General features: G+C 37.4%; 1 protein-coding gene across 1 annotated transcript in view; it reads right to left on the bottom strand.

Moving 5' to 3' along the window:
• MALRD1 (MAM and LDL receptor class A domain containing 1) overlaps nt 1-26,405 on the bottom strand; it is an 844,925-nt gene that overhangs the window by 383,213 nt on the left and 435,307 nt on the right. Inside the window, 2 exon segments of the mRNA XM_020966909.2 lie at nt 23,077-23,234; nt 25,322-25,587. Of these exon segments, the coding sequence (XP_020822568.2) occupies nt 23,077-23,234; nt 25,322-25,587 (424 nt within the window).

Raw genomic sequence — 26,405 nt, 5'->3', positions numbered from 1 at the left:
TAGAGAGGTAAGACAAAGGAGGGGAGATTGGGTATAGCCACAATGAAAGGCCAGGGGAATGCCAGAGATTTGGCCACGTGGGAAAGTCCAGGGTTTTTACTTTCTGGGGTCTAGATCCCAACCCCATTATTCCCCCCTCAAACAAATGGGACCCAAATTCTTTTGGAATAAGGGGCAAAGGTCTCAGCTTTTGAAATTGCTTCCTGCTGGCAAGGAGTATAGAGATGTCCCTGCCTCAAGGGGGTCCCAAAGAAGAGGTTGCCTGGAAGTGAGCACAGGCTGCATCCAGAGAACATTGTGGGAACATTGTTGGTGCTCCCAGTTTGCTACCAACTGTAAGTGAATGGCCTGTAGTCTGCAAGACACAAATCTGACAGAAAAGACTACAGGGCTCAGATATAAAGTAGGGACTAGAGATTTAGGGCCCAACTTTGAGAGGATAAAATATCCTTAGCTCTGTTTGGATTCAGATAATTCAGTTTTCCAATCACGCAGTATCAAATCCACCTCATAGCCAGACTCAGGGATAGCCAGGTGGGTAACATGCCTTTTCAAAGGAACAAGGGGGAAACCGAGCCAGGAGGATCCCATTTTAGACTCAGGCTAAAATTGTACTCTCAGCTTTTCCCAATGCTGACTTCTCATCAGTATTACCTTCTCCAAGTAGCTTGTGGCATTTCTCTCAGATGGTGGATTATTGATTATTGATGGATTATGACCTATCACACAACTAAAAATAAAATCCTATGAGCTTTTACCTCAAACAGCAAGTTTTACTAATCACAGCTTAGGAAAAACTTTTCCAGGATTTACATCTCAAATTTAAATTTGTCCTGGCATAAAAAGCCAATCATTGGTGATTTCTATGCAATTGTAAATTCTTAGCAAGACAAGACCCAGACAGGCTTTTTGGCAGGTTTTACACATTAAAACAATAACCAACAACAGCCAAATTATTTTAGTGGCAACCAAATTATGAAAAGTTGCTTGACGTAATTGATACAAGTTCATCAATTTGGAACTTGAAACAAAACCATTACCAATCAGGTGACCTCAGTGTTGTTAAATGCACTTCCAAATTACTTTACACAGAGAATCAACATCTCGTTGTTAACAGTTAAAACTGCAAATTTAAAAGAGCGTGCTTACCCAAGTTCAGATGCCAGCTTCTTTACCTTGAGCAGGATGTACAAAACCTGGGTGATGATTCCAGGCAAAGGTTGCCCCAGAGCCCAAGGCCATGGCCAGGGGGGCCCACCTGTAGTTGCTGCCCCTCCCCCCTCCTTTCCCAGGTGTGGGAGGGTGAAATCAAAGGTTAAAAGGTGACAGGTGTTTCAAAACTCCTTAATGATCAATCACAAAACCTCCAGAATCTGCCAAGATATTTTTAGCTTTCTAACTTTCCCTGCAACCTCATGAAGGAGGATTCAGAGGTACAGAGAGAAGAGAGTAAGTAAGCCTCAGGGAACTAAAAAGCAACTACAGTTTTCTCCAATTCCCTAGCACCAAGGAAATTAACAAAATTGAACATACACTTCCAGATAGGGCATCTGTCCTTGTCTTCTCTGCTGCAGAAGGTGTACCCAGGTCCATGGCCTTCAACCTACCCATGGATGGAGAGCCTGAGAGTGTCAGGCCGAGTGAGAGGCGAAGCCTTGGTGCTTGGAGAGCAGCCTTAACTGCAGAGCATGAAAGGAGGAAGAGGAGGCTTTCATACCTTCCAGTCTTGGCTGGGGAAGAACTTGGGGTTGGCAGTTTCCCCATATGGACCACCAAAATGATGAGGTTTAGGGATTAGGAGTGCTGGGACCCCAAAATCACAACACCCAGATCCTGTCTGAAAGGATTCAACCCAAGCCTTCTTTCGGCCAAAGACAAGGTTTATTTAAACATCCATCATATTGGGCAGACTCTTAAGGAGTCTAAACATGGGCAAGCAGTGGCTAGATTTTAGGAATCTGAGCCTATATCTATTATTTGATAAACCCAAAGACCCCAGCTTCTGGGATAAGAACCCACCCTTTAAAAAAAACTGCTGGGAAAACTAGAAAAGAGTATGGCAGAAACTAGGCATAGACCAAAATCTCACACCATATACCAAAATAAAGTCAAAATGGGTTAATGATTTAGATATAAAGGCTGATACTATAAGCAAACTGGGAGAGCAAGGAATACTTTACCTATCAGATCTACAGAGAACAGAAGAATTCATGACCAAACAGGAGATAGAGAACATAACAAAAAGCAAAATGGATAATTTTGATTACATTAAATTGAAGTTTTTACACAAACAAAGCCAATGCAACTAAGATTAGAAGGAAGGTAGAAAATTGGGAAAGAATTTTTACAACCAGTCTCTCTGATAAGGGCCTCATTTCTAAAATATATAGAGAATTAAGTCAAATTAATAAGAATACAAGCCATTCCACAATTGATAAATAGTCAAATGATATGAACAGATAGTTCTCAGATGAAGAAATTAAAGCCATCTATAGTCATATGAAAAAATGCTCTAAATCATGATTGATTAGAGAAATGCAAATTAAAACAACTCTGAGGTACCACATCACACCTATCAGATTGGCCAACATGACAAAACAGGAAAATGATAAATGTTGGAGAAGATGTAGGAAAATTAGAACACAAATGCATTGTCGGTGGAGCTGTGAAACGATCCAATCACTTTGGAGAGCAATTTGAAACTATGCCCAAAGAGCTATAAAAATGTGCATACACTTTGACCCAGCAATAGCACTTCTAGGGCTATATCCCAAAGAGATCATACAAATGGGAAAAGGACCCAGATGTACAAAAATATTCATAGCAGCTCTTTTTGTGATGGCAAACAATTGGAAATTGAGAGGATATCCATCAGTTGGGGAATGGCTGAGCAAGTTGTGGTATATGAATGTAATGGAATACTGTTGTACTATAAGAAATGATGAACAGGCTGACTTCACAAAAACCTGGAAAGACTTGTATGGTCTGATGCTGAGTGAAGTGAGCAGAACCAAGAGAACATTGTACACAATAACAGCCACATTATGCGATGACTAATATTGATAAACTTAACCCTTCCCAGCAATACAAGGATGTAAGACATCTCCAGAGTCCTCATGATGGAAAATTCTGTCCACATCCAAAGAAAGAACTATGGAAGTTGAACTGCTATTTTTTCCTCTTTTGTTGAGTTTTGTTTCCTTTTTCTGATGGTTCCTCCTATTGGTTTTAATTTTTACTTAAGACATCACTAATGTGAAAATGTTTAATAGGAATGTAAACGTATAGCCTATATCAGATTGTGCACCACCTAGAGGAGGGTGGTGGGGAGGAAGGGGGAGAAAATTTTAAGCTCAAAAGCATATGGAAGTGATTATTGATAAATCAAAATAAATTAATTTAAAAATTTAAAAAATTTTAAAAAACCACAAGAGACCTCCAAGTCCCTGGACTTTATCAGATTAGGGGACTGGGGCTGGGTGTCATTGTCTGACCTGCTTTAGGGAAATCACTTTGGTAGCTGAGTAGAAGATGAATTAAGGAGAAACTTGAAGCAAAAGACCAGATAGAAAATTTTTGCAGTAATCAAAAATCTTTTTTAAAAAAGTGATGAGAACCTGTGCAGTTGGATATGTCACAGAGAGAAGGGAATATCTATGTTGAGAGATTGTGAAAATAGATAGAAACATCAAGATCAGCAACAGATTGGACACAGGAGGTAAGCGTGAATGAGGACTTGTGGGTGATATAAGGTGATGACAATAGGATTAGGAGGAGGAAGATGTCCTAAAGAGTAATAGGAAAGTTGGGAGGAGAGAATTTTTTTTGTGTTTGGGGGAAGGGAAGGTAACAAGGTCTATTTTGGAATTGTTTGTTGAAACCACCAAAATGAGGCTGATAGCATGTAACTTTTGCTCAGAAGAGGAACTAGAGTTGCTCAGGAGAGAAACCTGAGGCAGCTAGGTGGTGCTGGGCCTGAAGTCAGGAAGGCATCTTCCTGAGTTCAAATCTGGTCTCAGACACTTATGTCTATGTGACCCTAACTCACTTAACCCTGTTTGCCTCATTTCTTCATCTATAAAATGAGCTAGAGAAGGAAATGGCAAATCTTTGCCAAGAAAACCCCAAATGGGTCATGAAGAGTGAGAAATGACTAAAATGATTGACAACAACAACAATAAAGATCTGGGAGCAATCTACATCAAGATGGTACATCTTGATATTTCCATATTTAGCCTAATCACCTTCTCCTCATTCCAGTCTTCTCTAGGTTAAACATTCCTTTCCTTCAATATGTCTTCATATGGTATGATCTCAAAGCCATTTCATTGTTCACCACATAATTCTATATTCACAAGGAAGTTCATTTTATACAGTACTGCTTAGCACAGCACTGGACACACATTAAGTCCTTAATAAATACTTGACTAACAGGAAATGAAACACAGAAGGATTATATATGCTGGAAGACTGAAAGGATATGTGAATCTGTCGTATAAATGATAGGATCATAAGTTCATAGCTGAAAGGGATCTGAAAGGCCATACAGTCCAAACCCCTCATTTTACAGATGAGGAAACTGGGACTTAAGGAGACGAAGTGTCTGGCTCAGGGTCACACAGCTAGTAAGCATTAGAGAAAATAAGGGAAATTAAATACAATTATTTAGCACTCAGTTTCATATTAATTTCTAAAATAACATATGAATATAAAGGACAGAAATTCCTCTAACAATCTGACTGCCTTTACTACCCCTGAAAGATCAGTTACATACATGTGTCTGAAGAATTTGGCATAAAAAAGTTTCTAGGAATTTTAGAGGGTGCACCAGAATAAGGAAAATTCTATTATGAGAAGCAAGCGCTTCATTTAAATTAACCCAAGATAAATTGTCTGGATCTCCCGGACAGCACTATACTTCCAATTATTTGGCGAAGTATAAAAGATCTGTTTTCAATTTTTGTTTCAATTTATCCAAATCATGTTTTATATTGCACAGTTAAGCTAGATGTAATTTAAATAACATACAACCTAGAAAACAATTCATAACCCTGATAGCAACCATTTCTAGGGAAACAAAAGCTTTGACAATTTCCCAACTTGCTTGTCCTAGTAAATGTAATAAGTTAAACCAGTTCTATTCATGTTCTTACCTTTCAGTCACTCAAATGTGAAAACCATTTCAAAGAGAGAGCAAGTCCTATGATTATGATGGTTCTTTTCCTTTATTTATTACCTGCTTAAATCATATGTTATAAACAAATTCCTTTTAAAAAACAAAATCAGTCTTTGAAAGCTAAGCTAATTTGAAGTCAAGTGGAAGCTTGTTTTTTGCTTGTCAATTTGATGACATAGATACTTTTTTTTTTCATTCAGCCAGGTATTTGTTTGACTATAAAGGAAAATTCAAATCCAACTTTAAAAAAATATAAAGAAAGAAACATCACTCTGTAAAAAACTTGGGAATGTTTCAAAGGAAAAGAAAATGGAAAAAACATTATGAAAAGCTAATATTTCAAACAAATATTTTCAAACAATTGTAGGGGTTATGAGGGGCTTGGATCTGCTTAGACTTCTGGGATTTAGAGGATACTTGTTCGTCTCCTGATTCAAGACAAGACAGTTACTAGAATGCTAGATCTTTGAAAGCAGGAACTGTCATTTGTCTTTATAACCCCAAAGTTTAACAAATTGTTTAGTATATAGTAGGAGCCTCATAAATGCTTGACTGACTGACAACGAAATGTTGTGATTTGGGCCTGGGACAGCAAGGAATTCCCACAAAACTTCTTTCAGACTCTATATTTCGTGCATCATCTTTGTTTCTCACTTTATTGGGATTTATTTGCTGTATCTGAAGAGAGGTATTGTGAAATAATGGCTAGAGAGATGGACATAAAGTCAGAAAGATTTAGGTTGAAGTCCCATCTCATATATTCTGGTTATGTTACATGGACAAGACACATCTTCTTAGTGCTCTTAAACAACTCTCTAAACATGAGTTGCAGAGAAGATGTTAAAATGCATTAGTAGAGGGAGTTTCCTTACCTTGGAATTCCTTCAACCTTATTCCTTTGCCTATATGGAAAGAAAGAAAGGATGCCCTCCCACACACACATACATTTAATGGATGCCATGTACCAAAATTTGGAAGGACATGGACCATGGTTGCTTAGAATGTGTTGTGAGCCACATCAATGGTGGGAATACTCAGATTTCTGAGACTAAATATCCTTTGGTTAACTGGGCACCGGTCCAGTATTCAGGAGGACCTGAGTTCAAATCTGGCCTCAGACATGTAACACTTAACTAGCTGTGTGACCCTGGGTAAGTCACTTAATCCCATTGCCTAGCGCCCCCCCCAAAAAAAATACCTAAAATTCTTTAGTTTTTATAAAGGAATGAGTAAAAAATCATTTTATAAGGTTTTACAATGTATTATGCTAAGTATTAATGATACAAATAGAAAAGTAAGACAATCCCTGCTCTCAAGGAGCTCACATCCTAAAAAAGGGTCCAATGGCAAAGCAGATGGCAATATATCTCCCTCATGCCCATTTCCATGAATAAACCCATCTCTGATGCTGAAACATTTGACAGTAGCAAGGACTTTGGCAGCCAAAACTTACTTTTTTCGGGGTCTTCTGGCTGTTGAGGAGGTGAAGGGCATAGCACCTGCTGGAACTGATGCCACATTACATTTCCATAAGGGTGGCTCTCTTCATGATGTCTGTGGGACTAGGCTGGAAGTAGGGCCAGTGATCTAAGGAACACTGCCATTTCTTTTTTTAAAACTTTATTAATTTATTTTTATTTGTCAACAATCACTTCCATAAGCTTTTGAGTTTAAAATTTTTCTCCCCCTCCCTCCTCAAGACAGCATGCAATCTTGTATAGGCTATACATACACATTCCTATTAAACATATTTTCACGTTAGTGATGTTGTAAGTAAGAATTAGAACCAGTAGGAGGAACCACCAGAAAGAGGAAATAAAACTCAACAGAAGAAAAAAATAGCAAATAGTATGCTATGATCTGAATTCAAACTCCACAGTTCTTTCTTTGAATGTGGATCGCATTTTCCCTCACAAGACCTTTGGAGATGTCTTAGAACCTTGTGTTGCTGGGAAGGGTTAAGTTTATCAATATTAGTCATTGCACAACGTGGCTGTTATCGTGTACAACGTTCTCTTGTTTCTGCTCACTTCACTCAGCATCCGACCATACAAGTCTTTTCAGGTTTTTCTGAAGTCTGCCTGCTCATCATTTTTTATAGCACAATAGTATTCCATTGCATTCAAATACCACAACTCGTTCAGCCATTCCCCAATTGATGGGTATGCTCTCAATTTCCAATTCTGGAATACTACTATTTCTAAGAGTCTTGAATTAGTTGTCAGTTGTCAATTCATTCCTCTGTCATTAAAGATGGGGAGCAAAATATTTTCTCCATAAACCCACTTATAATCATTGTAGAGGACAGATCCTCTAATTGTACATCAAGGGTAAGAAAGTCATTGGGACATCAATATCAGCTACAGATTTGCCAGTTGCTTTGCTGTGGTCATAAAAGGTTTTGTAAGACAGGACTTATTGTAAAGACTCTGATTTGGGAAAGATTGAAGGCAAAAGGAAATGGGGACAGCAAAGGATGAGACAGATAGTGTCATGGAAGCAATGAACATGAATTTGGACAGAGTTTTAGAGATAGTGGAGGATAGAAGGGCCTGACATACTATAGTACATGGAGTGATAAAGGGTCAGACACAACTGAACAACTGAACAACAAAAGTATTCTCTAATTTCATAGAAGGACTTAGAACAAGAGTTACCATAAATATGTACTGATATTTCCCATCTTCATCCAGGAGAATAAATATTTTCCTCAGTCTTGACTTTAGTACCTCAAATATACCCCCCTCCCTGCCTTTTAATTGTCGATCTAATGGTAAATGAAGTGTTTTCAAATTTTCTGAATAAACTCATTCCAGATTCCTTAGGGTTATTTATATTAAATCATGTCAACAAACATGTATTAAGCATCTACTATGTAAATTGCCCTGTTTCAGGTTTTGTGACTACAAAGAATTATGGCCCCCCTTCTGGAGGAACTGACAATCTGCCTAAGGAAGTAAGATAAACATGATATAAGTTAATTATCAACAAAAATTAACTAAATAATAATAGAATGTTTAGCTTAATAAAATGACACAATACAGTACATAATTAATTGTTAAAGTTACACAAACATTCAGTGATCTTTACATATATGTTCAGCTCAGTTCAACAAATATATATTAAGGATCTACTATGTGAAAACACTGCATTAGGGTCTGGGAATACTAAGATAAAAACAAAATAGTCCTTGCCCTGAGGGAACTTATAGTTTGATAAAGAGATACAGAATACACATGAGTGAATAAAGACAAAGAAATTAAAATAATTTCAAGAAGGAGAGAGCATTAATAACTGGAGGGTGGAAGTGAAAAAAAAAAGTATGATATTTGAAGTAGCAGAATTGTGCTTTGAAGGATGCTCAGGATTCCATAAGGCTAAATTGAGGAGGCCATTTTCATGAAAGCATGGAGGTAAGAAATGTGTTTTCCCAGACTTGGGCTCATATTCTTCTTCTTAACTTAAAATGCCCTTTCCTATTTCTCTACTTCTATCCATATCCCACCTATCTTATTTAAAAAAAATACATTTCAAGTCTCTTCTCCCTCATAAAGCCTTTCCAGCCTTCTGTGATTACATGAACCTTTAGACAATGACTTTTATTGTTAGCACTATACATGCATATCCCTGTGACATTTATTTTTATTATTTTATTGAATTGCTGTTTATTATATCCCACTTTTCACAGATTTTTGTCCAATTTGTCCAACTAGATCTTGAATGTAATAGGGACATTGAAGAACCATTGAATCACAGATTTTGAGATGGAAGGAACCCTAGAAGTTATTTAATCTCACTCTCCTCATTTTATAGGTCAAGAAAGAAGGGCCTAAAAAGTTAAATGATTCACCCATGGTTTGCAAGAGGTAATAAGTAATAGGGGAAGAATTTGAACTCAAGTTTTCCACAACTCTTAATTTTATTCATTATAGCATACTGCCCCTCATGCATGTGGGAGATGACACAAACAAAAATCACAAAGGGTGGTTGGGCATGGTTGTACTGTGATCACCTTCTGAGAGGGCAATGAAATCATAGATCTCTATGAGTCTTTTGGAGTACTTAATAGTTGCTATTCTTTCTTCTCAGTAAAATGTAAGCTCCTTGAGGGTAAGAACTCATTTTTTCCTTTAGATCCTCCAAGTCTTATGCCATATCTTGTACATCGTAAGTACTAAATAAATACTTACTGAATCAATGTATGAATAAGTATTGCCTTCTTCTCTGTTGTTTAACATAAACCTATCTAACATAAGCAGTGCTCTTAAGGAAGCCAACTTTGATTTTCTCTTGCTCCCAATTTGGCAAAAGAGCCCCTTTAAAATATAATTAGTGTTCATTGTTAATATTCAGTGCTAGTATTATTCTTCTGAGCTTTAGCTCACAACATTCTTGTACAACAGTGCCAGTCTTATAATTATTCTCAGATAAATGCTCCTGATTCAATCTTCTTAAAAAAGAATGTGAAAGTCCACATGGAAAACTATACCACTTCTCATAGGCGTTTGACCCTAATTTAATTGTCGAAATGCCATAATCATTATGAACAAGGCATATAGAATGGTGAAGATCGTTATCTTCATAAGGAATACTACCAAAGTAACAAAGAACTGGTTTCATATTTTTACAAATTTTCAAATAAATTCAATTTTTTAAAAGATTAAAAATCTGAGGGAAAGGCATGTTTCTAATAAGAGTGGTATTACAAATAAACAAATTATATTTTTGAAGGGAAATAAGTAACCAACAAATTAGCCAGTACATAATAAATTGATACACTCACTTATTCAGACTCACATTGTAGTAAGTATTTCCAGTAAAATAAGAGCTCAGAATTTTTTTAAAAGTTTAAGTGTATTGGTCAGTGAAATCTACAGACAGATGAACCACAATTTAGTGTATTGCTCCCCTCTGCCTTTATACCATGCTGGTCCAGATGCCAATACTTATGCCCACATATGACATTTGAGAAAGAGCCCCCTAAATCCAGGTGACAAATCCTCCAAATACATTAATCTACTAACAGCCAGTTCGGCAATTTACTGGTTCCAGCTGGCCATGGGCCCATAGCTGAGTCTGTCTGGGAGAGCTCAGAGCTATGGCAGCATCCAAGATTGCTTCTGCTTAAGCTGCTCTGAACTTGGCTCTGATCTACAATGCCATTACGTTTCCAATCATTAGTACCTAGAGGAATTCATTCAGTGTGGTTCACTTCAGACCTGAAATTCCTATAGAGATATTCATACATCTTGATTTCTCTTGGTATCTGGAAATAATAATACATATGTCATTTACTCTTATGAATATGATATATGAAATATATGAAAGACTATATCATGCCAGTGTCGGGATCACCAGTTTTGCTTTTTGAATAATCATTTGATCTAATTCATTAACATATTAAATTTTACATTCATTTTTCTAAAAATATAAATCTATTTGTTCCAGTGGCGTCCTTCCTCATGAGCATTCAAAAGTATTTGCAAAATGTTGACAAAAGATTTTGTCCTTAGCACTGTAAAGTTTCTTAGATAAATGTGGTCTCTGTGCCCTGGGTGCTGATAATCTAGGATAGAACAATGCAATGCAACTGTAAATGTAAGATATGTGTAGCTGGAAGATCTGGGTTCAAATTCCATCTCTGCATTTTAATGCAAATAAGACCTTAGGTAAATTATTTAACCTTCTTAGCTTTCAATTTCTTCATCTACAAAATTGATTAGGTATATTGACAGACCCAACTTTATCATCCTATAAACAGGGATATAGTGTAATATGTAAAGCCAAACAGTATGAGCTCTGTTCCATCAGAGAACCCAAATGGGAGCTATACGAAGTAGGTAGACTAAGTGCACTTTAAGGAAAAGTGATACTTTTCCAGCAGGTAAAGAGTTGGCATTTAGCTGGAGGCATTTAAGGAAAAATAAATGGGACTGCCTTTATCCATGGATGATAAAACTGACCACAAAACTGTGATCGAGACAAGAACTGACCCGGGTAGGCCTTTGGAGTTTGGAAAAGCTTTGAACCAGAAGAAATAGGAGAGATAAATGATGATGTGTCTCCATCCTGACCCAGGTCACCCAGGCAACTTGTGCTCTATGATTGGGTTGGCTGTCACCAGAGGTCATTCTCCCAGACAAGCCAATTCAGATCCAGCCCTTGGAGCTTATCTGATGAGGCCATTATTTTGACACTCCACCCTATCTCTCTCGGGATCCACTGGAAACATCTAGCCATAGCATGTATGACCTAAAACAGATCAAATAGGGGTAATTTAAAAAATCACTGCTCTACCTAAAAGCTATTACACAAATGAGACTAGATATCATATTTTAAGAAGTCATGAAAGAAAACTGCTAAAATCTCAAATACAGGGCATTTTCCAACTGGCTTCCCTCCTATACTTTATGGCCATACTCTTAAAGTTATTGGAATCCCATTATCCTACAAGATCAAATTGACCCTGAAAACTCATACTGCCTCAATACTCACTAAGCCTAGGGCCTCTCTTCCACTGTAAATGGAGAAGGTAGGCAGCTTCTCCAGATCCTCCATTTAAGGAAGATACACAGGACAACCATCTCATCGTTTCTCACCCAGCATCACTCCTGAATTCATCATATTTCTGTGCCAGGTTAACCACCCCTACCATTTTTTAGCTTGTTTAAAAAATGTTGTCTTCAGGGCAGCTGGGTGGTGCAGTAGATAGAGTAATGGCCCTGGATTCAGGAGGTCCTGAGTTCAAATCCAGATAACACTTACTAGCTGTGCGACCCTGGGCAAGTCATTTAACCCCATTGCTTAACTCCAAAAAATCATTTAAAAAATGTTGTCTCTCCCTTTTAGATTGGGAACTTCTTGAGGGTAGAGATTGTCTTTTGCCTATCTTTAAATCCAAGTATTTAGGACAGTGTCTGGCTCATAGTAGACACTTAATAACTGTTTACTGACTAAAATAGAAAAATAACCTAGTGGTGGTGATATCTTGAAGGAAGCCTCAAAAAATGAAAACTCTTAGGAATATTATGACCAAAAATCAAAGGTTCTAGGTCAAAAAAATTATGCAAAGAGTCAAAAAGAAAGAGTTCAAGTACTGATGAACCACAGTCAAAATTACAAAAGATTACCAGCTACCATCATAAAAGAGTAGAGTATATATAATACGTGATTCCAAAAGACAAAAGATATAGACTTGCAATCAAGAATAATTTACCCAACACAATTCTTTAATCCTGCAGTAAATTTTTAAAAATTACTTTTAATAGAAGCCTTCTAAGTATTTTGGATGAAAAGTCCTGCTTAATAGAAAATTTAAAATACAAACATGAGGGTAAAGAAAAGGGTAGAGAAAAACATAAAAAATATAAGCAGCAATTAGAAAAGACTTAAAGATTATGTTTTTATTCTCTTGGTGTGTTTGGAGGGGTGGGTGGATACAAGTATCCTCTGAGAACACTCATGTCAGCATGAGCCATGGAAGGAGTCAAATAAAATGGAAAGTTTGGAAGTGATTTTATTTTTGCTTTGGTGATTGTTTTTTTAGTAAGGCACTCAGGGTTAAGTGACTTGTCCGAGGTCACACAGCTAGTGAGTGTTATGTGTCTGAGGCTGGATTTGAACTCAGGTCCTCCTGACTCCAGGACCAGTGCTCTGTCCACTGCACCACCTAGCTGCCCTACTTTAACGATCTCAAAAGGAAAAGGGAAACATAAAGGGAAAAGGATACAGTAGGGAAGAAAAGAGGAAAAATGAATCTCATAATTCAGAAGCAAAAGTAGATATCTATACAAATGAGGATGGAATAGTGGAAGAAGGCATTGCTTGAACCTACTACTAGCTAACCGTGCATTAATCACTTAACCCCTTTGGACCTCAGTTTCCTCACATAGATGATGAAGTCATTGATCTAGAACACCTTTCATATCCTTGCTATGTCCAAAATTCCAAGATCTACATAAGTCAAAATGAGGCTCCCAAAGAGCCTAATAATTGCTTTTCAACAGAACTAGTATGTTTCAATAAGGAGGGCCATTTATCCAAAAGTATTTATTGTTCCCATCCATTTTGGTCTATAACACATTTTATCAGAATTGAAAAATAGATAGGTTTGGGTTTCTTCCTGACTCCCAGAGCACAAAGTCAGAATGACTATTTAAAATTAATTGGGGGGGGGGCAGCTAGGTGGTACAGTGGAAAGAGCACCGGCCCTGGATTCAAGAGGACCTTAGTTCAAATGTGGCCTCAGACACATAACACTTACTAGCTACAAGAGGACCTGAGTTCAAATCTGGCCTCAGACACATAACACTTACTAGCTGCGTGACCCTGGGCAAGTCACAACCCCATTGCCTAAAACAAAACAAACAAACAAACAAACAAAAAAGATAAAATTAATTGGAGTTATTTTAGAGGGAAGAGTTCTGAAATAGCATAGAACTCTTCAGGTAGCAGCTGTTAGTGCTTCTCACTCACTCAGAAAGTTGTCTAAAAAGATACAAGTATCTTTTGTTTCAAGATGGTACTGGAAGGAACTCTCATTTAAAAAAAAAACTAAAAACAATTTGTCCAGTACAATGAAAGCATTATGGTTCTCCACCAACACCCATTTGTTCATGTAATTAAAAGTTTTACCCATATGTTGTAGATGGGATCCTTATTCAAGTTCAGATTGGTCTAGATGGCTCATCTCATAAGTTCCCTTCAAATCCACAGCACTTAACTGCATTTTTAATCACCTTAATAGGGTTTTTTTGAGAATATATCAGAACTTGTTTGGATCAGTGCTATGTAGGAACTGAGATAAACTACTCCCCCAGAGACTGAAGTCATAGGTGGCGTAGATTATGTCACAAAGGTATGTAGGGGAGTATCTGTGTGTCTGTTTTTGTTATAACTTCAAAATAAATGTCTACTTGTAAAACTCAAAACCATTGCAAGAATACTAGCTCAAGGACACAAGGCTGGGCAAGACAGAAGGAAGGAAAGGCAAGTCATTTATTCTTTGGTATGATGGATGAGATTTGCCAGTTGCCTATAGGATGGGCACTACAGGAAGGGATGGCCAGATGAGTACTATGGAAATGAAAGCTCATCAGGGTACTGATCAAGTTAACCAGAGAATGAAGCGGGACACTAATACAGAAATACAGAATAATTCATATCAGGGAAAGGGAAGACTCTTTACCCTATATCTCAGCCCTACCCCAAATGGAGTTTCAACCAAGTACTGCAAGGAAATGATGATGATGATGATAAATCATAGATGTGGAACATCCAGCCTTGATTTTTGAGTGAAAATTGTAGACTGGCAATGAAGTAACTATCCTAGAGTGAATCCTGGGGAGGAATAGCTTGCTAAATATTAGCAGGATCAATATAGGCTACGTGAAATACTTATTAAAACCTATGTTTCTGCTACATTGTTTTTCCTATTTTAGATGGATGTAAAGGTCCAGAATAAACACTATATATTTCAAAATTTCATTCATACATTTTAAAACTGGTATTGTTATTTTGCTATCTGTGTTATTTGTAGCTAAATAAATTCCAAAGTAAAGTGAAGGTTATCCAAATTTTCAATAATTTTTAAGCATTCAACTGCTTCTCACCAATTGCCTGTATCTAAAAGGGAATAATTACATTTGTTTCAGCTGGGTTTTTTTTTCAGAAGAACCAGCTGTTCTATGACTAATAGAAATTCAAGTACTGGGGAATAAAAAAAAAATTCAATATGCAAAATCAAAATACCAACTACATACACAGTCAACAGGTCTACTTAGCTTTAGATTATTTCATTTAGATGACTTCCCTTAAATCTGTTATTGAAGCAAATAACTAGGAATTTTATGCTCAAATATTCAAACAGATGGAAGCGCTCATCAATGTGAATGTTAGCTGAAACAATACAGATCTCAGTACATCTAAGTGTAGACATATTATTCAGCTCTTGTCTATTTTTTTCCCATAAATTCACCACTTGGGGTCAACTCTCACGGGTAATGGGGCCTTCCTTGATTTATTTAGATTTCAAGAAGATATTAGTCTCCATCAGTAACCCCTACTTTTGCTATATGACTATTTTATTTTTGTTTTTTCATCATACATATTTGATAATATTTTTTACTCAGTTTCTTTATTTTACTCATTTGGTTTTTTTTTTAGTTACATCTATCTACCATGTGTCTTTTAATTGCCCTGTGAAAAATTATTTTTATTCTTTGGAGATTGTACTGTCCTGTGACTGATAGCCTCATGTTAAAACAATACTGTGAAAATAGTGATATGAAAAAAAGGCAGACATTTGTTTCAGAAAAATGTTTCAGGTCCTGAAAGAAACTTTGAGTTTTCCCTAAGGCGCTCTGTTTAATTCTGGCCCAGTTTATTGATTATATATAGTATCTGTTGGGAAGAAGGGAGAAAGGGAGAAAGGAGAAGGGAGAAAGACTGCATACCACAAGAGCATGGACAACATGCATTTTTTTAATCCATTTGTGCTTTTTTTCTGTAGGTGGTCATGGCAAAAAGAAACTTTTTGAGATTTCAAATTTCTTTAAAGACACTTTACAATGTACTCAGGCTTATTGCAACTACCATAATTTTGTTCGCAAATATAGAAGACCTCTCTATCTATATGAATCAAAGGATTCCTATAATGCTATTACCCCCAGGATTAAATATAAATTTCACTATTTGACACATAAAGTTCATCATAATCTGGTCACATCCTGTAATTCCAGTATTCTTACACTTTACCCCCATCCATGTCTTGAACAATTCAGCAACCGTAGAAAACTTGCTGTGCCTTACGATCTCCCAGTTCCATGCCTTTGCACTGGTTTCCATCCTCACATCTATATCTTAACTTTCCTGGTTTCCTTTAACAACTCAAATTCCACCTTCTGCAGGAGGTCTTTCACCATGTACCCTCACACCTGCTGGCTAATGTATTTTTTTCCTCAAAAAAGGAATGATGTAACTTTTATTTTCCGTAGATTTTAAGGATACTTTTGCTACATAGTTTATGTATGTTTCTTTGAGATTATATTTTTCATTTATATGAAGTTCAACATATACAATTTTATTTTTGATAGTATTTTACTTTCCCAATTACATGTCAAGACAATTTGCAGCATTCATTTTACAAGATTGAAAAAAAAATAGTATTTTATTTTTCCCCAGTTACAAGTCAAGAAAATTTTAGCATTCATTTTACAAGATTTTGAGTTCCAAATTTTTCTCCCCCCCTCCCCTTTCCTCTTCGTAGGTAGGCAGGTTGATATAGAAACATGTGCTATCATGTAAAAAATATTTCCATATTAGTCACAGTTGTCAAAGAAAAAACAGATTTAAAAGAAAACCACAAGAAAGAATAAAGTAAGTGAAAGAAAATATGCTTCAATCTGCATTCAGAGACCATCAGTTCTTCTTCTGGATATGGATAGCATTTCCCTTTATGAGTCTTTTGTACTTTTCTTGGATCATTGTGTTGCTAAGAGCTGAGTCATTCATAGTTGATCATCACACAATGTTACCATACTGTGCACAATGTTTTCCTGGTTCTGCTCGTTTCACTTTGTTTTAGTCTGGATATGTCTTTCCAGATTTTTCTGAAATCTGCCTTTTCATCATTTCTTATTGCACAACAGTATTCCATTATATTCATATATCACAGCTTGTTCAGCCATTCCCCAAATGATGGGCATTACCTCAATTTTAATATTTTGGCACCACAAAAAAGGACTGCTATAAATATTTTTGACACATGTAGGTCCTTTTCCCTTTTTTATGATCTCTTTGGGATACAGACCTAGTTATGGTTTTACTGGATCAAAAGGTATGCAGTTTGCTTGCCCTTTGGGTATAGTTCCAAATTACGCTCCAGAATGGTTGAATCAGTTCACAACTCCAACAACGTTGCATTAGTGTCTCAATTTTCACACATTCTCTCCAACATTTATCATTTTCCTTTTTTGTCACATTAGCCAATCTGATAAGTGTGAAGTAGTACCTCAGATTTGTTTTGATTTGCATTTCCCTAATCAATAATGATTTAGAGCACTTCTTCATATGTTTACAGATAGCTTTGATTTCTTCATCTGAAAACTGTCATATCCTTTGACCATTTATGAATTGGGGAATGGCTTGTATTCTTATAAATTTGAGTCAGTTCTCCATATATTTGAGAAATTAGGCCTTTATCAGAGACATTTGTTATAAATATTGTTTCCCAGCTTTCCGTTTTCTTTCTAATCTTGGTTGCATTGGGTTTTTTTTGTGTAAAAGCTACTTAATTTAATATAATCAAAATTATCTATTTTACATTTTATAATGCTCTCTATTCTCTTGTTTGGTCATGAACCTGTAACTCAATTAACTTCACCTTTAAGAATTTAGATGCTATATACTTGATTGATATATGTTTAGTATTGATAATACTTCATCATCTATGGTACCTTTTAGTAAGATGTACTTCCCTTTCTTATTTCTTTTAATTAGATCTCTTTTTCCTTTTGCTTTGTCTGAGATCAGGATTACTACCCCTGCTTTTTTTTTTTTTTTTGCCTCAGCTGATCTGTTCTAGCCCCTTATCTTTATTCTGTGTTTCTCTGATACAAGTGTGTTTCTTGTAAGCAACATATTGTAGGATTCTGGGTTTTGATCCACACTACTATCCAATTCCATTTTGTGGGAGAGTTCATCCTGTTTACATTCACATTTATGATTGCTATCTGTGTATTTCCCTCCATCCTATTTTTCCTCCTCTTTGTGTTCTCTCTTCTTTCACCCTTTTCCTCCTCAACACTGTTTTGCTTCTATCTACTGTCTCCCTTAGATTGCCCTCTTTTCTGTCAATTCCCTCCATACCCTTTGCTTAGTACCCTACTCTCCTTTTTTCTTGTCAAGTAAGAAAGTTTTCAATATTCAACCGATTGTGTATATTATTCCCTCCTGAAGAGAGTAAGGTTCAAGCAATGCCCATTTCCCACCCTTCCACCTTTCCATCCAGTGTAATAAGTTTTTGGTGCATCTTTGTGTGAAATAATGAACCCTGTTCAAACTCCCCCTTCCTTCTGAATCAAGTGTACTCCTCTTTCTCATCCCTTAATTTTTTTGTCATCTCTCAAATTCACTTTATATCCATACCCTCTGTCTATGAATATTCCTTCTAACTGCACAATTAGTGGTACAATTTTTAAGAATTTCAAGCATCAGAGAGGATTCTTGGAAGATGGAGGCGTATGTCAGTCCACAGAAAAAAAAAATAGCACCTCAGGGCAAACATAGAGTGGTGAAAATAAATAAGAGTAGGGCAGAACAGGGGTCCTCCTTGGACAATCAGAAAAGATCTGAAGAAAAATCCCAGGAGTAGGTTTTGTCCCTGTGAAGAATAAATACCTCCAGGCTCAAGAACTTTTACCCCCAGAACAGTGAGGGGAGTGTGTGTCTGAGCAGGGGAAGATCTAGGGAACCTTTGCTGACAAGAAGTGCCAGACCCAACTCTGCTGCAGAGATGTGGTGTGGTTGCAAGAGGGAACCAGCACATGCCTGGTGAGTGCAGAAGCAATGGGGAAGGACACCATTGGCTGTGGGCACTTACAGAAGGCTAGGGGTCTTGGTTTGAGTTCAAGGTTAAAGAGGAGCACTGAAGAGGACCTGAGGCCAGAGGGACCATCTCCATATCCCAGGACTAGAGGTGATTATAAAAACTGAACCATTACAAAAAATGCATAGGCAAAGGAGAAGGAACCCAACCATAGATAGCTACTATGGAAATAGGGAAGAGCAGGGTTCATCTACAGAGGAGGATACTGAAGCAAAGAAACTCTCTTCTAACCCAAAGAGTAATGTCAAATGGTCACTTGCCCAAAAATAATTCACTGAAGAACTTTAAAAAGACTTTAAAAGTCAAATGAGAGAGATTGAGGAAAAAAAGAAAAATAAGAATAATCCAAGAAAAACAACATTATGAAAAGTAGAAAAGGAGATCCAGAATCTTAAGGAAGAAAATGACTCCTTGAAAATCAAAATTGGGCAAGGGGAAGCCAGTGAAGTTATAAGAGATCAATAAATTACACACACACACACACACACACACACACACACACACATAGATATAGATATAGATATAGAAAGAAAAAATAGAAGAGAATGTGAAACATCTCATGAGAAAAAAAATGATTTACAGATCAAGAAGAGAAAACATAAGAATAATAGGACTACCTGAAACCTATGATCAAAAAAAGGAATCTTGATACAATAATATAAGATATAATTAAATTGCACTGATCCATTAGAATAAGGGGTTTAAGTAGAAATAGGAAAATCCACTGATCACCACCTGAAAGAGATCCTATGAGGAAAACTCAGAGGAATATTATAGTCAAATTCCAAAACCACCAGATCAAAGATAAAATATTATGAGCAACAAGAAGAAAGGAGTTTACCTATGGAGGTGTCACAATTAGAATTACACAAGACTTAGCAATGGCAACACTAAAAGACCTCAGGTCTTTGGAACATTATATATCAAAGAGCAAAATAAATGGGCTTCTGGCCAAAAATATCATACCCAGCAAAGCTAAACATAATTCTGAAAGAAAAAGAAGTGGACATTTAACAAATTGTTAGACTTTCAGGACTTCATTAAAAACAAAACTGAACTTGAGAGAAGATTTGACATACAAGAGCCAAGAGAAATACAAGGTACATGTCAATGACCATTTACAAGCCACTGAATAAGGATAGACTGTTTACCTTTTATGTATGTAAAATGTAAACCCTATCTCTAAGATTGTTATTAGTAATTAGGTAGCTTATAAGAAAGATTGGGGTAGACCTGAGTATGATATGACACTTGCTATACTGAGGTACAGCGGAAGCGGGGTGTGGTTTTTGATGCTAGGATTGACCTGCTCCACCACCTTCTTTTCTGAATCTCCCACTGGTTTACTGAGGTGGGGCTTGCTGCAAGCTTGTTAGACACTTCCTGTCCCAATCTGGGCTCACCTTTTACCTAGTGAGACAGACCTTTCTTGCCAATCTTCCAATTTTCTTGGGCTAAAAGACTGTCTTTTTGCTGGTTCTGCTGTTCCAGGATTTGCTTGGTATTTATGGTTGTTTGGAGGTGAATAGGGGAGAGTTACTGCAATTTACTGTTTACTCTGCTATTTTGAAACCTGAAGCTAATGCATTCTTAAAAAAAAAGCATTTATTGTGCACCTACTACGATATTCTTGCCTCTGTGTTAAGCACTTTACAAATATTATATCATTTGATCCACTCAAAAACCATGGGAGGTAGGTACTATTATCATCCCCATTTTAAGAATGAGGAAACTAAGGCAGGCAGAGGTTAAGTGACTTGCACACCTTCACAGAGCTAGTAAAGGTCTGAAGCCAGATTTAAACTCAGGTCTTGTTAACTCTAGGTCCAGTTCCATTTAACCACTGAGGAGGCCTCAAATCATGAGCATTTCCATTTGATATTACATTCCATGTACTCTATATGTATCTTGAACATACCTACCTTTTTACACTTTGTCTCCCCATTAGAATTTGAGGGTAAGGGCTTTTGTAGAGGAATTTTCTATATTGAGAGTTCCCTTATAGTGATGAAATTTCAGATGGCACTTAGACACACATAAAGAAGCAATCAAAATATTCCCATGAGGATCTCATCCTTTACATTGGTGTTGCCTTACATCTCTTCTCACTAATTATATCCTTGTAATAAAGTTGGTCACATTTGTGATTATGTTATGCTGGTATTATTGTGTGACAGAACACATAGTTCTGGAAAAGAGATACTCAAATGAATCTCTGATGGTTTAGCAGGGGTGGGGAACCGGCAACCTAGAGGCCACATGTGGCCCTCTAGGTCCTCAAGTGCAGCCCTTTGAATCCAAACTTCACAGAATAAATCCCCAATTAAAGAATTTATTCTGTGAAATTTGGATGCAAAGGATTGCACTTGAGGATCTAGAGGGCCACATGTGGCCTTGAGGTCACAGGTTCCCCACCCCTGGTAGCTGAAGCACTGATTTGGTCAGCATTAGCTCTTTAGAGTTGTTAAACTGTTTGTTATTCAGATCAGACATCTTCAAAAAGTGCCAGCACCTAGGACCTGCCAGTGTTGCTGAGTAATACAACAGTAGCAGCGTGTAAAGCATCTTGGCAAAGTACATTTTCCTGTAATTTCAGCTACAGACTGGGAGGCAGACACATACACATACATATGAATACACACACACACACATACTTTACAGTTTGGTTAAACACAGCTCTCTTGGCTAATTCCATTTTACCCTGCTAAAAATAAAGAAATGTGAAGCATGAGGCATTAATATTGTATTTTCCCTTTGTTACTTTTCTCAGAAGAATTATTCCTTTCTAAGTCTGAATTACATTCCCAGAAGACAATAAGTCCTCGGTGAAAAATATATAGTATGTAGCATTTTTCCTAAATATTGGAATAAGGGAATAATTCTTCGCTAGTTTTCCAAATGCCTTTGCACTCTGAATGCTTACAATCCTAATGCCTATTATTGATTGCCTTAATAAATAATCAAAAATGAAATCACACAAATGTACTTATTTTTTGGGAGACAAACCAAATACTAGGAAACTAAAAAATATGAAGATTTTGATCACGTTGACAATGATGATGAAATAGCTAAAAGTAAAATAGCACTTTAAAATGTGCAAAGCAACTTGCGTATATTTTCTTACTTGATCCTCTCAAAAACCATCATCCCCATTTCATACCACCACCAACACTGGTTGTTGATCTACTGTCACCGGTAGACCATTAAAGCGGAGATTCCATGGAATGATACTGCTTCCACAGGCCTGCTTCCAGCCCAGCCCCCCAGACTCATTATTCAGGAGAGCAATTCCGGTAGAGATGGGCCACCCTCAGGACAAGCAAGCCAGCCTAGGTGAAGCAGCAAGGCACTCAGAGGAAGAGACAGGAGGCTGCATGCGTTTGGCAATTTGAGCTATCAAACCCCACCCTAACTGCCATCTTACCGCTCACCCTGATGGGCACAGTAAGCCATTAATGAGTCCAAGAGCCCTGGGAATAGCAGGCTGCAGCTACTGCACACTGAAAAAAGCAAGTCTTACCATGAAAATCCTTGACACCATCAATCGGTTTAATATTAGCAACTGGATATAGTTTTATCCATTAGATAAACATTAGATATCCATTAGATAAAGATTAAAGTAGATTCATTACCATCTGCTTTGCTACTGAACTCTAATCACCCTGGGGCCTTCCCATCTGACTTGCAGCTGAAACCTCCTTCATGTATTGTCTCCTACTAGATACAGGCTCTCAGAGAGCAGGATTTGTCTAGCTTTCTTATTTGTATCCCTAGAGTTTTGCACATAGTATGCGCTTAATGAATGAATTCTTTTTCAATCATTCATACAAATGGGGAAAATAAGACAGAGAGAATAGGTGATTTGTACAGGAGCACATTATTAAATGTCTATGGTGGGGATCTACCTCAGCTCTTCCTCATTCCCAAGTTAGCAATCTATCCAGGACACCCCTTAGCTATCTATCTCCTGCATAGATAAAGTTGTCTATGTTTAAAAGGAATAACCTGGCTGTCAAGAAACAAGGCTTTGTATGCATGCATACATGATAAGGCTCTGGATGTCTACCCTAGAACCTTGAACTCAAAGACAGAAAATTCACTCCCTTCTCTACTTTCCTCTAGCAATTTCATCTCCACCTCCAATGAACAGTGATGGCAAGTGGCAACACTAGTCAAGAGAGAACTTCCTCAAGCAAACATGCTCCCCTCTTTTTGGTTTTAAATCCCCTTGGATGGTGCTGTCTCTGAGGCAACTCAGGAGACACCCTGAAGTATTAGCAGGCTCGAGGCATACCTTAATGAGTATCTGGATGAATCCTGTAGCTTTTGTGGACATGAAGTACCAGAAAGTCAAGGTACAGGCTGCACTGGATTCTTGCCACTGAGAGCTCTTCAGATGGGCTTTCTCACCCCTCAAGCCTGTGGGAGTAGCCTCCAGATATAAGAAGTGCCCTGAGAACAAGGAGGAGAGTCAGTTACGATGACAATAGTGAGGCAACTAGTTGGGGCTTCCATTCTTCATTAGTGCTTTTAATTAAATTTCATATGCTCTGAACTGCCAAAGGCATTTCTTTTTAAAACAGAAAGGAAGCCTAACAGCAGAGCCTCCAATTCATTTACCAAACAATTTCCAACAGGCTCTGCTTGAGAAATGTACTTTGCTGTACTCACTGTGAGCATTAATCGATCTGAGAGGGATATTTATGCCACCAATTCAGCCAGTCAACTATAGGATGATTTAAGGAGCTCGGAACATCTCTGTGAGCCTTCACCATTTAGAGAGGACCTGAGTTTACAAAAGTAGTTCAAGCCAACTCTGCCCTCTTTATAAAATTGCCCCATTGCAATGCATGGCTGTTCACTAGGTGCTCCAAGTTCATGAAAGGGAATGGACAGCCTTTGTGAAACAGATGTGGTATACTTCTTCACCATGATTAAATGCAATCAAATCACTATGTGAGATATAAACAGTGAAATCAAGCCAGCTTTCACATTTCATCATGTGTTGACTGGGCAAATAAGAGAGCTGGCATTCTCATATCCATAATTGCAACATAAGTAACACATGGTCACCCAAACTGTGATAAGTGAATTGCTTCAGCTTTGTATTTGCATCCAAGATGTGAATCCAGGGGCAGTGGGGCTCTTTGTGACAGACTTTTTTTAAAATATTTCTCTGGCACAAGTTCAGAGCTGAATCTGAATTTACCAGAAGGGATTAGCCTGTTGGACTCCCTTCATATTCAAATTCAACAAATATTATTAACTGCCTACTAAATGTTAGAGAGAAAGAATAGAGAGAGAGAAACGAAATGAAGCCCTTGCTCTCAAGGAGTTTAAATTCTATCTTGAATACAGGCCTGGGGACTTTTGGCATACAGACACTTGATTTACTTAGATTTACTTAGAGGTCAATTCCCTGCTTCCCTTTTGCCTTAAATTGCCCTCTTAAACTATTTTTTTGCAAGGCAATTGGGGTTAAGTGACTTGCCCAGAGTCACACAGCTAATGAGTATTATATGTCTGAGGTCAGATTTTTGAATTCAGGTTCTCCTGACTCCAGGGATGGTACTCTATCCACTGTGCACCTAGCTGCCCCTTAAGCCAATTTCTATGATTATCACAAATCAGACTGTGCCAAACAGGCATCCCTAGAGGTAACCTAGTCTAATTCCTTCATTTGAGAGATAAGGAAACTGATAGCCAGCTAAGTTAAGGGACCTGTCCAGGGTCACACAGGTGGTAACTGACAGAGCTGAGATGTAAACTCAGATCCTTCAACCCTAAAAGTCTCCCCTCCCTGACTCAGTAAGAAATGATCCTTTACAACAACTATAAAAATGGGTTCTTCCTGTGCTGCAATTTGACAAGTATAGTTTATACGTATACAGCACTTTCAACTTTTCAACATACTTTCACACATATGATTTCACTTGATCCTCACCATGAGACAGGCAGATCTGGTCAAATCATCTTTGTTCTATAGATGGAGAGACAGAGTTAGGTCTGAGAAGTTAATTGATTTCCTCTACGTCACATTCTTTATGAGTAGAAGAGTCACTACTTGGCTTCTCACAACCTATGTGACCTTGGGCAAGTCACAATGTCTCTGAGCCTCAGTTTCCTCATATGTCAAATGGAAGTTTGGACTAGATGACCTCAGTATTCCTTTCCTGCTCTAAAATTATGCTTCCATAAGTCTATCAACTGGAATTAGTATAGAAGTAGAGCTTGTCTTAGTGCTATGCTCCTTTTCATTCCACAGTGCTCATCTCTAGTAGGATTTCCAAATAAAAATCTCCTAGCTCACATTATACCATCTGAAAAAAAGGCAATTTATGGAGCCTTCCATTTCTCTCCTCTAAAGGCATTATAGCCATTGTAATTAATATTAGATTTTGATTACTTGCTAAATATTGCCTTTATGTGCAACAGCACTATAATTACTTCTCTAGACCTCTCCAGCTCCCTCTCAGGGAAGGCAATGTGACAAGCATGGTAAGTGTGATGTGGTCCCCAATAATGAGCAGATGAGTTACCAGTTGCATTTCCAAGTGTGTGGTCTCTGGGAGGGCTGAGAAGCAGAGGAGAGCCAACTCCCAGAACCCAGTTAAAGTTGTCAGCCAGGGAATTTTGCCAACCACAGCTGCCATTTTCAAAGGTACAGGAGGTTCCACATTCATTCTCATCAGTATTATCCCCACAGTCATCTACAAAATTGCAGCTCTGTTCTGGTAGGAAACACTTGCCATTCTGACATTCTCTATGGCCATATGGACAGGAAGCTGAAAGGAGAAGAACATGGAAGGCACTGATGATTCATACTCCTATAATTCAGCAAAGGTTTTAAAAAGTTAGAGCTAATATAACAAATAGAGATAAAACAAAAGGGGGAGAGCGGCCTAAAGCACTTTCAGTAAATACCTTCAATGTATCTGAAGTTTTGTTTTATTATCATTTTGTTAATTTCATATTAAATATAAACATAGCCTATATTATCAACTCTTTTCCCTTAAAGGAAAAGTTTGATTTATGCATTCTTCCCAGCATGACTGCTTTCTAATCTGTCTTAATTACTGGCATTTCCCTTCTGTGCATTACATAATTGAACCATTTCAATTTACCTGTAGTGTTAAAATTAGTTGTAACAGATTCAGTACAAGAAGAAATACTTTTAAGGTTTTGGTTACAGAGCTTGGTTTTCTCAAAGAGATATTGAACAAAAAGATCAGCCAGAGAAGTATTATTGCCTTCTCTGTGAATTATTTCTAGTAGAGCTGTTGAAAACCAAGAAAATACCTGGGTAATTTTATTTTATACACTTTTCAGTTTTAAATTGGTTGCATCAACTCCCACTTGTTCTGCTTGGGTGGAGAGGGAAGAACTAAGACGAGGGCTGGATCTTGCAAAGAGACAAATAATTGAATAAAGAGGGAAAAACACTTCCTAATAATCAGATGCATCCCAAATTGGAATAAACTACTCGAGAGGTCATGGGTACCCCTTTAGTAGTGGCATAAAGGTGGAGGTGGATTGAATAAATCAAATTATGCCACCTCCCCTAAAATTAGTGATAAAATGATGTGGCCTATAAACTTAAATAGCTGAAAACAGGTATCAATC

Source organism: Phascolarctos cinereus, unplaced genomic scaffold (genome assembly GCF_003287225.1).
Source record: "Phascolarctos cinereus isolate Bilbo 61053 unplaced genomic scaffold, phaCin_HiC Scaffold_1;HRSCAF=81, whole genome shotgun sequence".
Taxonomy (NCBI): domain Eukaryota; kingdom Metazoa; phylum Chordata; class Mammalia; order Diprotodontia; family Phascolarctidae; genus Phascolarctos; species Phascolarctos cinereus.
The sequence above is the reverse complement of the archived record's forward strand: the minus strand, read 5'-3'. Positions and strand labels throughout refer to the sequence as shown.